This window comes from Protopterus annectens, chromosome 8.part0 (genome assembly GCF_019279795.1).
Source record: "Protopterus annectens isolate FY-2018-M chromosome 8.part0, PAN1.0, whole genome shotgun sequence".
Taxonomy (NCBI): Eukaryota; Metazoa; Chordata; order Ceratodontiformes; family Protopteridae; genus Protopterus; species Protopterus annectens.
The window spans coordinates 1,676,586,980-1,676,599,840 of NC_056741.1; the positions used below are offsets into that span (position 1 = coordinate 1,676,586,980).

The following is a 12,861-nucleotide window of genomic DNA, read 5'->3' on the forward strand; positions in this document are numbered from 1 at the left end:
ACCCACAATATGTCTTTACCATTCTCTGGCTTGCTCTCTGCACAAAGTTCTTCCAAGAAATCATCCTGCAGCCCTCTCAAATGGAGGATTGTAATACATCCACTGGTTGATTCTTCCTCATTTCAAAACAACCGCTGCTGAAATAGCTACTAAGCATCGTCATCAAGATTGACTGCCTTCTCCCTCCTTAGACCATCATTTGCAGTTGCATCCATCCATTTGGAAGACTTGACTGTGTGCCTCTATTTCTCTCCTTCAATAACATTGCATTAAATGGCAAAGATGTAGGTATATTTACCTTCTCTCCCAAAAGACTAAAAAACTCTTTAGAAGGCTTGACCATCTTTGCATCATCAGACATGCCTTCCAAAGGCTCCTTATAATTTAATATGTTTGAATCATCCCAGCCATGTTGCTGTGCTTCCATCTTTTCTTCCTGCTTATCCAAGCTACCACTGCACCTGGAATGGCAGCAGGAAGTATAGGTGTAAGTCTTCTCTCACTCGCAAAAAGAGTAAGGGAAGTTCCCCAGTGCACTAGCCACATTTCTCCTGGTCAGTATAAATCCCACGTCAGGTCTTCCCTGAAGGGAGGCCAGTGGCCTTGTGAGGCAACCAGGACAACAAAGTGTAAATAACTAAATAAATAAAACAGCTTTCGCTGATGAACATTCAAGATGCTGTAATTTAATGCTTTGCACTGTGATGAAAATATAGACACACCTAGTTTTGCTTCTTGTTCATCACTGCATCCTTATACATAATTGTGCTGCTAATTTAAAATCCTTGTGTGGTTTTGTAAATTCATTTTGAATAATTACGTAGTGCTACAGTGTTAAAAGGGTCTGTCAGTTACAGTGTCCGCAGCCCAGTTAACTCTGAAGATTATGGTAACGTACCCACTTTTCAGACTGTACGATATAACCAACTGACATTACTTAGAGGCTCATAGCTAGCTCACAGCTTGTAATGCAAAAGTTTTCCAAAGATAATTTAGCATTTTTAAATTACATTTTTTGAGATGAGTGAATAAAAGCAAAAAGCTTGTGTCTACACCCACACCTCCACAACATTTCAGAATATAAACAGCAGGGACTGCACTTACCATGGGAGCTGCTACAATGAGCATCACACAGCAGGTTGTTGCTCTCCCTCCCGTGTAGTCAGAAACTATACCTGCAATGATCCCACCTACAAAAACAGTAAAACAAGTTTCAGAATCTTCCAGAAGATTTTGTAGAAAACATTGCTTTTTAATGTCACTTTTTAATATTTTACAGCAGGTAGTCCTTATCACTCATAGCCAGTGGGGTACAGACTCCTATTCAGATGTCTCGTGGCCTCAGGATTAGAGAAAAGGGCCACAAAGCCACTCAGTCACTGTAAGTGCCAGGAAAGTGCAGGATGGAAAACTGGACCAACTTGGTGTCACACATGGGGAAAAGCAGTCAGTTTTTTCCCCATTTTGGAAGGAAGAGTATTGCAGAAGGTCTTGGCGGGTAACTCCTTAGATCCCTCTCCCTCTACCCAATGTGAAAAACTGGCCTGTGATCATGCACGGTGCATGTTAAAGAATACAGTAGCACATACTCTGACACCAGATGCCCAACTCGCTTAGTTGCCGACAAAGCATTAGAGACTATTTACTCCCTACTCCTCTCAACAATTGCTCTGACCTGCCATACACTCTGGAATTACACCTCTGTGTTTGTTGCATTTTAACTTCAGAAAGAATGAGGTATGCATACAGGCAAATAAATAATACTTCATTAAATGTCCTATCTAATCAGTTTACCTTGCATTTTTAATTGTAATCCCTTCTTACATATTGCTTTTTTTCCACTTTTCTTACAGGTAATTTGTAAATTATGTCCTTCCCCACCCCCACACATGGGCTCTACAAATTCTCTTCAGGTTCTTAAAGTGTTTTTTAACCACATCACTACTAAGCTGTCTTTTTTCAAGTTCTTTTGTCTTTCGCTGCGAGTCAGCTGCAAATATGCACTCCTAGCAATCTAAAGAAGCATGACACTAATTCTATAAAAAGAGGCTTATGTTACAATGAAACAGATGTTCATAGGTTGGTACTAGGCTATCGGCCCTAGTGCCTATACAAGCCTAGCCATAACAATTCCCTGGCTATTTCTTCCCACAGTATTTACTTCCCTGGACCCCCGTCTAGCAGGGCGACTGACGTGATCCCCAGGGTGAATTTTCTCTCCCCCATACAATCATCAAGGTTCCTTTTGAAGAGGGCTGAAGAGGTGCTCTGCTTGACATGTATGGGCAGTCTGTTCCAGAGTCTGAGGAGTCTCTGGGTCAGGAACCTATCCCTCCAGCATGTTTTGTTCATTGTGATGACAAGATTTAGATCCCTGGAGTGTGTGGCTCTGAGGGACTGGGATTTCTTTAAGTGTAGCATGTCCAACAGCTCAGGGTTTGACATGGCCTTGTATGTTAAGCAGAGATCGCCTCTGAGTAGACAATCTGTGACTGAGTACAGGTGGAGTTTAGACAGTCAGCATAGGGCATCTGCTTTAGGCCTGTGATTCTTTTAGTGAGCCATTTCTGCGGCCTTTCCAGTTGTTGCAGATGTCTTGAGAGGTCCATACGAAACAGGCCGTTGTATTCTATAATGGGTCTAATGAGGGATGAGTACAGTGGGACAATGACCTCATTTTTTTCCTGGATGAAAATCCCTTAGTGATGAGGTGTGCCACATAGAAGGATTTCCTGAATGTTGTGGCGATGTGAGCTGAAAGGCCCATGCGATGTGAGATGAAAGCTGAAAGGCTCAGTGGTGCAGAGGTAAAGTTGTTTGCCTCTAGTATGCAAGGTGCAAGGTTTGATTCTCATCCCTGGAAAAAGCTAGTCTCAGGGGTTAGGAGGGTGGCCTAATGGTTAAGGTGTTTGCCTTACAAACACAAGGTGCAGGGTTTGAATCTCACAAGGGATAATTGGCTAGGCTTAAAATGTCTCGCAAGGGCAGTTAGCCTAGTACTAATCTATGAACCTATGTGGTTATTGAAGGTGAAATCACTGTCCACCTGTGTCCCTAAGTCTCTTATCACACTTTCAGTGTTTAGTGTACCCACCTGCGTGGCCGTTATTACCATGAATTACTGTGAACATTTACACAGATATAATAATGCGATTACAGTGAAAAAACTTCCAATAGTATCACAAAAATGCTCACTTTTAATGCCATTCTGTTCTACTATACACACCCACTTAACTTCATCTATAACTAGACACTGCATGAAAAAATATTCAGTATGGGAAAATAAAACTTCCAATATAAGGCAGGCTGCACATGTTAAAAGCAAATAGTTACTTTTCTGGCACCCTCTTTTCCATGTGCATTTCTTATTTAACTTTATGTTAGTTCTGTTACCATGTCAATTTGCACAAACAACTTCCCTGTAGAATTTCCACAACTGTTTCCAGCACTTTAAGACCTATCAAAATATTGCAGCCACATTGATTGTTAATTAAAAATGATGCAAAATGAACTTAAATGTTTTGGTCTTTGCTCTGTTAACTGACCAGTGTTAATGGCAGTTTCATCCATGTGAAAGAACTAACAGTACTACCGTTACATCACTTCAACAAAGTGTGAGACAGAGTTAAGTACGGTAATACAATCAAAGCCACAAAAGGTGTCTCACTACTTCAGAAAGAACTAAGTAATGAACAGTCTTTGCTGTATGCTACCATTATCCCACAGGACTTGCATGAAATCCAACATCTTATAATAAAAATGCACCTCCTTGTTGTTCCTGGACTCTGAATGCTATCCAAGATTGATCAACATACCTAAAATTCCTCCAAAATCAAAGAGCGTAGACATATCTCCAGCACCTTTGGAATCAAAATGTGCTGCAAAACAAAAACAAGAAAATAAATTATGAGAAATTTCTTCATCATGCAGATCACTGTTTTATCAGTTATCAGGCTACAAGCCTCTCTAAACTTGCAAATTACATTTTAACTTGGGATCTTAAAAAAAAAAAAGAAGATAGTCATGGAGTCAGTATGCTGGCTGGATGGCCTGGGGCAGCAGATGTCCAAGTACAGTAAACATGTCCAAACTTTAGTGCGACAGGAAGCCATGTCTGGCAACATGGTCATGTTTGGGCAGCATCAGTGCAATTGGGTAGGGACACCTAAAATGCACTGCACGAAGAGCATGCTGCCCTCATATGTCTCATCCTGCAGACATTGAAAATAGGAACAAAGGCTCTTGAAAGTAGACGTATCTAGCTAGAAACCATTAGCATACAATTTGAATACCAAACATGGGATACTACTCAGAAACATGTTTAAAAAAACAGTGACAAGTGATCGAACAATACAAGTACATTATTAAGGAATCAGTGTAAAAAAATCTGTAAACTTAGATCTACAGTACAGAAAAATTCTACCACACAAGCCCTATTACATTTGCTTTGGAAAAAGGGAGGTTAAGATGCATGTCCCCTTACTTTAAATTACTGGTGACAATAGTGTGCAAGACAGCTTCAAAAATCACATGTGATAAGGGGATTGAAAAAATTGTGCAAAAGAGTAAATGAAGCCTGAAAATAGAGACATTCTGTGCAGAGGTAAATCACTCCTGAAATAGGAATGTTCTTCCAAAACAGGAACAGTTGAGAGGTCTGTCTACTGTCATTCTCAAACAGTATGTAACCACCACGAGGGCACAAAGTGCAGAACATGCCGGATCATCCCAAGCCTGGTTACACAGGCTGTAATAATAAACAAAGTGCTCAGGTCAGACCTCCTCCACTCAATATCCCTTCTACAAACAACATCTCCACACCTCCAGCAAATGCAAAGACAAGTTACACTTCATTACAGCAACACATGAAACAGCATTCACTGCATAAAGCAGTCACTTTGGAGGATACCTCATTTTTCATGCAAGGAGATTCTCATTTTGTTAACCAATATTTTAATATCACCAGGGTGCAAAACAGCATCTAAAAACCATAAAACTCTGTTCTAGTGGTCTACAAGGGTCAAACTGTTGGTCTGTCTGGGAAGCTGCCTTCTGACTCCAAATGTCACTGGACATCAAACTGCCACTGTGATTGCACTACAGAAAGCAGAGCTCAAGGATATGCCTGGCAGAAGACGAGGTACAAGAACAAAGCATACAGTTAGTGACATATTCCACTTCTCTCCTGTCATATACTGGGGTGGGTAAGAGCAATAACTACAATGTCACTGCAAAATGATGCACCACTGTTTTAAGGCCACTAAATGAGAGCACTACAAAACAGTTAAAACCATTTCTGAACCATGCTAATCTACATGCTGTAGTGTGTTTCTCATCATAAAACAGATATCTTCTTTCTTGGCCTCTCATAATGTATCCTAGTTTTCCTTTATTATGAAGCTTTTACTGACAAGGAACCCTCAGTGTACTCCAACTGTGAAACAATCCACGTAAACTTTTTACAGATGTTAAAACACTGGTATCTGAATGCAGGTGCATAGACTCACCTACGTTGGCAATGTACAGTGGTAGCCAGTAAAGGAAGGTGTAGCTGACAAGCTTGGCAAATAGCAAGCAGAGGGAAAACTCCATCACACCCTAAAATACAAGAAACAAAAAAGACAGATGCAAAACAAGGTCAGTGTAATTCAGAAAAAAAAAACTCAATTCATTGTCAACAAAACACAAAGATATTAAGACTCCAATAAAGGTCATACAGAAAGTGGTTTAGCCAGAGGTGGTCATCCATAAACATGTGTGAATTGCTATCAGCAATGCAGGTATGCTAGGCCTTGGTAACATAAAAGATGCTTTTGTACTTAAATGCTCTGCAGGCAAAATAGAACATTAGCAAACTCCAAAGCCTAGGCCGTTGTATTTCTGCAAGTATACAACTTGAAATTTAACAGAGTGCATTTGTTGCATTTCCAAATGTTCATGAGCAGTTCTCAAACAGTGACTCGTGGAATATGTTGTCACAAAGCAGACTACATCAGCATTGCACATTTTCTGCATATCCAGTATATCACTCATATGCAAGTTATTTATTGTGCGCATCTCTTCTTTCAACTGGATGGTACATTTGTACATTCCATCTACCTGGTCATTACTTGTTTTTCCTTAACTATAAAATATTTTATTAAGTTACCCATTTAACATTGATTACCTTTACTTAACTAAGAATACAGGCAACAGGTCTTGGATGCTGTCAAGTATTTGTTCTGGCCTCAGCAAAATAATCCAACGTTTAAAAAAACCTACTGAATTGGTACATTCTTGGTTTTCCTCCTCTTATCCATTTTGATACATATTACTTATGTTTTATTAATTTCTACTACTGTATGAGTGGCTTTTCATTTCTGCTATACACAACCGCTTCCTTTGTTAGCATGGCAATATGACAGTGATTTGGAATGGATGTGGCTACTTTCCTCAGGGAATCACCTGCAGTTCACTACTTTAAGGGATAAACTTGAATACCTACTATGAAAGTTTTATTAATTTACCCTGCTGAATGTTTATATCTGCTTAATGCCTATATTATGTTTTTTTAGAACCAATCATTGCATAATAATTTTATATATTTTAAATATTTTTTGTAACATCTTCCCCATTGCTCCTTCACTTGCTTTAACTTGCTTGGCTACTAATTTACTTAACTACACTACATTATTTTTGGCTCACTGCTTTTTTCATTGTATAGGTTCACGGGTAAGTACTAGGCTAGCTGCCCTTGCAGGTCATTTTAAGCCTAGCCAGTTTTTCTTTTTGTGCTCAGAATAATTCATTCCATTTAGTTATACAGTGGCCTTGCCCATCTCATAGTCAATAATTATAAATTATCCATAATAAGAATACATACCACAGATAAACTGAGGGGACCCATACATGGGATAAAACATTTAAGAGCTGCGTCTGTCCACTAGTAGTATGAGAGCAGTCATAGGTTAAAATTTCTGTTTCCCATCCATAGATCCAAGTTATGCTTGAAAATGAACAGGGATGAACTTTGTTTTAAGTTGATGGGGAGTTTGCTCCGCAGTAGTGGTATCCTCTGTGAAATATACCTGTCCCTACAAACCGTTCTGTTGATGCTGTAGAAGAGGTTTAGATCCGTAGATGGAATATTTCTGATGCCATTTGACTTGCTGATGTACAGTAAATCCATCAGTAATGGGTCAGAGGATTCTTTGTATGGTAGACACAGGTCAACTCTTAGCAGTCTGTATGACACAGAATATAATGAGTGGGCTTTGAGTTGGTCCATTTGGGACATGCTGTTTAGGCCTTGTATCCTTTTAGCAAGGTATTTCTGCAGCCGTTCCAGCTGTTGCCTGTGTTTGTACAGATACATGCTAAAGGGGGCATTATATTCAATGATTGACTTAATGAGGGTTGAGAAAACACAACAGATCTAGACACAATCCCTTTGTTTATAAGCTGTGCAATATAGAAGGACTTTCTTACAACAATGGACACATGCTGGTCAAAGGTTAGGTCTCTGTCCACATAAATTCCCAAATCCCAAGCAACTGGGTCAACTCTTAGGGGCATGTTATCAATGTGCTAGTTCCCTGTGACCGAGGACTTCCCGACGGATACAATAATGCATTTTTTGGCATTTAGTCTCAGACTACGATTTTGACACCAGTTATTTATGTTAAACAAACCATCCTGCAGGATGGTCAAGTCATTTGGGGATTCAGTGACTGCTCCTAGCTTGCAGTCATCTGCAAACCTAGTCAACCACAGCCCTTTCGTATTGGCTTTTACTTCAGAAAAATAGACATTAAACAGGAGAGTGCCCAGAACAGAACCCTGGGGGACTCCACTGGTGATTATTTTTTTTTGAGGAGATAACATCCCATGTTTTGATTATCTACATCCTATCTGAGAGACAACTGGCAATCCAGTGGGTGACCTATGGGTTTATTCCCAGTTTATTTAGCTTTTCTACTAAGTCTGAGTGGGGAATTATGTCAAAAGCTTGGCCAGGTCGAGGTATGCTGTGTGCACCATTCTGCCTTCATCAATTGCTTTGGTGACCCTTTCAAAAAAAAATCCACCAGGTTAAGTAAGCAAGACCTGCCCTTGATGAATCCAAACTGAAATGAGTCCAGTGTCTGGAGATTATCATGGAATTAACCAGTCACGATATAGGGAAAGTCTTTCCATTGCTTTGTATATGGGCTGGTCAGAATTCTGGGTGTGGAAGATCCTCCCTTTCACAAGGGAATGACTGTAGCTGTTCTCTATTTGCTTGGTACAAAACCTGTAGAGAAGCTAAGATTGAACAAAGTTGTTAGGGGTGTGGCTAAACTGTGCTTCATGCTATTTAAGATGCATCAGGAATATTGTTGGAACCCATCAATACAGTATTTTTAGCTTTTAATAGCACTTGTAGGACTTGATCCTGTGTGATAGCTGGAGGTGAGCCAGTTTCAGGTATATCCTGAGGGACGGATGGAGGGGACAGAGAGGTAAAGTTAAATTCATCAGCTAACAGGTTCGCTACATCTTCAACCTCAGTGTAGGTAAAATTGTTCACAATCAGCTCAGTGCATTGTTGCATTGTGCTTTTGAGATTACGAACATAACTAAAAAAAATGCCTTGTGATTGTCTTTGACTTGGTAGCTATTTTAGCCTCAACTTGGCTTTGGTGGACTTTGTTTATATCAGTGCCAAAGGCTCTAACATTCTGGGAATTACTCTTCTTTTAGTCACAATTCTCTTCCTTTTGTTACACATCTTGTTGACTTGGTTCCACCATGTGAATTAATTTCAGAGGTTTGACCTGCACTTGTTCCTATGGCATGCAGTTGCATCTATGCTGCTGTTTACATACTGGTTTATTAGTATGCTGGTGTACATTTCAGTGTATTCATGTCCGTTTCCTGATCCTTCCATTTAAGCTGTTTATTTCTTCCTTTTATATCAACATTTCTTCATATTTAGTCTCTCACTACTGCTGTCCTTTTCCAGCTCCCCACCCTGGAGGTGTGTGCCTAATTTATCACATTATCCTTGTTCTCTCCTTGATCTATTGTCTTCAGCACTTTCCACACACACAAACTCTTCTTTACCCTAACTCACTTCTCAAATTTACCCAATTTATTTCTCTCACCCAATTAATGCTTCTATTTCTTCTCTTTTACTGTCCTACCTTTTCAAATATTTTATTTGTTTGCACTCTAATGTTTGACATGTCACACAGTTAAACGTTAAGTTTTTCTTGTTCCCAAACACTCATCCTCTCTTCAGTCTCCATCTGTGGCATATACATTTAGATTACAAATTCAATTATACTGACTTTCCAAACAAACTTCCACACCCCACAGTCCTGTCACCATATGCACCTGGCTCTCATTCCAAAATCCGTAATCCTTACCTACCATAACAAATTCACATCTTGTACTTGCATTGTCATTTTTCATCTTTATCTTCCTTTTCTACTGCCTACCACTTGAGTTTATCAAAGTCTGCATGTTTTAAGTAGTCTACTTCAGGTCTATACAAGATGTAGTTTTAATGTCATCAACATATCTAAGATAGGAACATCACTTACATATACTGAAAAAGCAGAGTCTCCAGTACCAGACCTTGCGGAATTTCTTTTCTGCATGAAAAAAAAAAGTTTCCTACTCCACTGTCACACACCATCTTTTTGTGAATAGCTTCACTTAATATAGTTTACCGCTACATTATTTTACCACAAGTGCAAATTCCTGACAGGGTGCAGGCTTTTTAAACATGCATACTACTGCTCCACACTTAAAAAAGCAGATTTGGTTAATCTCTGAAAAAATGGTCTTTTTATCTTCTCTCAAGAAAATAGGATCTTAGTAAGGGCTGCCAGACCCCATTTTCCCCAAACACAATTTATGTCATTACCAAGCATTACAGGTTCTTGATCCGTATTCACCCACTTTAACCACAGGACTGGTTAGCCACAGGCAGCAGTCAACGCAACACCTTCACAAGTCTTCCAGGCAACAAAAATACTTCCTTATATCCCATAATACATTGCACTTTGCCTCCCTCTTAGCCATGTTTCCTCTACAGCTGTTCACAGACAGGGATAGTAGATGGAAGGGAAGAGGTAAGCAAGAGTGTAGACAGACACAGATCATGCCAACTTTAATACTGTGGTAAGTTCATAACTTTCACGCAGTGCATAAACGCCATGATCACACTCCAAAATCATAAAAAAAAGGATAACTGTAAAATGCTTCAGTAGCACAAGACACAACCTTAAGAGCACTCAGGGGGTCTGTAACAACTGTTACACACTTCTGAAAGTGCTTTTATGGTCGGGTCTCACTCAAGGGACATTCCTTCACTCTGAACTGCCCCTGAATATCTTACCACATATTCTGGCCATGGAACTTTATAGATGTCAGTCTGTAATAAACTTTATTATAACAGCATTTAAAAACTGCTGACTTTTACAGCAATTTTACTAGCACTCGCCAAATGCTTTACTGGCTTTCAAACCAGTAGAACACTTATTTGTTACTGGTAGCACATGGAGTAGATAAAACCTCCACACATTATGATCATGTCTCACTGAACTAATTACATGTTCTTAACTTGGACACAAAGATTCACCTCTTAAGCTTCATTCTCAAGGTGAGTTTTATTGGCATCCACATCTCGAAGATGTAACATGGTCACAATCGGAGACCTGATCATAACCCTCTACATCATATATGATCCAGTCCATCCACTTCAATTCATGGTCAAGTCCTTGGCTAGAACCTTCTGGATGGTATCAAGACTAACACAGAAAATCTGGTGAACCTGAAAATAGCCCAAGGCATTAAAATCACATCCAGGGTACAGTGCAATGCTGCTAAACGCATGTCATATCCACACTATTGGAAAAATTCTGTGAAACAGCTATGGTTGCTGTAGAATGCACTTTAAGTTTCCTTAGTAAATATTTTTGCATTTTCATACCAAAAAATAATAAAATTGTATAACCATTTCACAGAGTGACATTAACACCTACAACCACAACTTGTTTGCAGCAAAGAAAACTTCTAATTCTTTATGTCTTCTGCTCAGTCAATATATAAAACAACTGACTAACATCAAGACAATGTAATTATGTTCTCCTGCTGGAATAATCATCAGCCCCCTTGTTCCCATTTCCTACATGGGGTTTCAGTACCATGTTAACTGTCACCATCTCAATCGACTCAATGCCACACTCCTGCCTTTCTTGACACTCCTGTCCGACTGTCACAGATCTTCTCTCACAATCCATCCACCTCTTTGCTGGACATCCTCATTTCCTCTTACCTTCTCTGTCTGATCAAAATCTTCATCAGATAGTCTTCTGCGTTTCTGCATCTGTCCAAACCATCTTAATCTGTTTTCTTTGATCTTTTCAGCAATTAGAGCTACGTTGGCTTCTGCTCTTATGCCCCCATTTACTTGTCTTTCTCAGTGTGCATCCTACCACCCTTTTCAGGCACTTCACTTCCATCACCTTTAGCTTCCTTATCTGCTCGGCCTTTTCTGACCAGGTTTCTGTACCATACAGTAGTATTGTTCACACCACTGCCTTGTACACCCTACTTTTCAGCTTCTTTGGCATTCTTCAGTCACAGACTACACCTAAGACTATGTCAGTTGGCTGCAACCCCTCTGATTCTAGGTTTGACTCCTCAACCATCCCTCTCGGATACTTGAAGCTATTAACCTGTTCCACTATCATCCCTTCTATCTCAATTCTTCAGCTACTTCTGATTTCCCCAATTTGCTGCCATTATCACGGTCTTATCTGTGCTTAGTTTCATTCCATGTGCTTTCAGTTTTGGATTTCATTCTCCTGTCCTTTGCTGAAGTTTTTGCTCAGAGTCCGTCTGTAATGCCCCATCATCTGCGTACAGAAACTATGTTGGTCTATCCCCTCTGACCTGTTTTCTAATGTAGTCCATTACCAATATGAACAGCAGTGGGTTCAGAGCTGAACCCTGGTGCACACCCACTCCCACTAGGAAACCCTCTGAGATGGAACACTGTTTGTACTCACAGGAGCGGCCTTTGGTCAACTGCTGCCCTAGGCAAAAGAGTTCCACAGCGCCCCCCACCACACCACTCAGTGCCACCATCCTGGTCGGCTTACAGCCAATAAATACTGGAACGTGCCCCTGCTAGAGCTGCGCCCTAGGTGGCCGCCTAGTTGGCCTATGCCTAAGGCTGGCTATGCATACTCGAGTCATTGGGTCCCCGTACATGAACTGCACTAATCCTACAAGTGTTTCTGGGACTTCAAACCAGGAAAGTACTGCCCAAATCAGCTTTCTTGGGACCTTGTCATATGTTTTCTCCAAGTCTAGGAATGCGCAGCTGGACTAGAAATGAGGAAATATATTGGCTCATGATTCTTCTTCTTAAAAAGCATATTAACTTGAAGTTCCTACATAATGAGTTAAACAAAATGTTTATGTTTATGTTAAAAATATATTGCAATATATACACATGATTATACAAAACAGTTTCACATGAAATGCCTTATAACTGCATTCTCTTCTCATATCACATTATAGTGCAGTTTTTGTAATACGCTCATTTTTCCTGTAAAAAAGCCAAAAAAGGATACTTACAGATTTATGCAAGATTTGAGGGCTGTAAACAATGCAGTATTACCAACATTTCCTGTGGTTCCAAGTCCAGCAAAGTACAGTTGTGTACACTTACCATAAATGTGGATGTTCGAGTGTATTCAGTGTTGCAGTCATCACATTTGGGTTATCTGCCTACAGGTAGCCCTCAGCCGGCCTGAATGCCAGAGTCTTTGGATTTCTGATCGGATGCTGTCGCTTCTTCCATGACGTCAGGTCGTCAGGGTT

At 40.0% G+C, this 12,861-nt stretch overlaps 1 protein-coding gene across 1 annotated transcript in view; it reads right to left on the reverse strand.

Moving 5' to 3' along the window:
- LOC122808526 (glucose-6-phosphate exchanger SLC37A2-like) overlaps window positions 1-11,356 on the reverse strand; it is a 13,375-nt gene extending 2,019 nt beyond the window's left edge. The window contains exons 1-4 of the mRNA XM_044079481.1: window positions 11,306-11,356; window positions 5,508-5,598; window positions 3,816-3,878; window positions 1,105-1,190 (exon numbers count right to left, since the gene is read on the reverse strand). Coding sequence (XP_043935416.1) covers window positions 1,105-1,190; window positions 3,816-3,878; window positions 5,508-5,598; window positions 11,306-11,356 — 291 coding nt within the window. The remainder of the gene's footprint in view (window positions 1-1,104; window positions 1,191-3,815; window positions 3,879-5,507; window positions 5,599-11,305) is intronic.
- Between the last annotated feature and the right edge of the window lie 1,505 nt (window positions 11,357-12,861).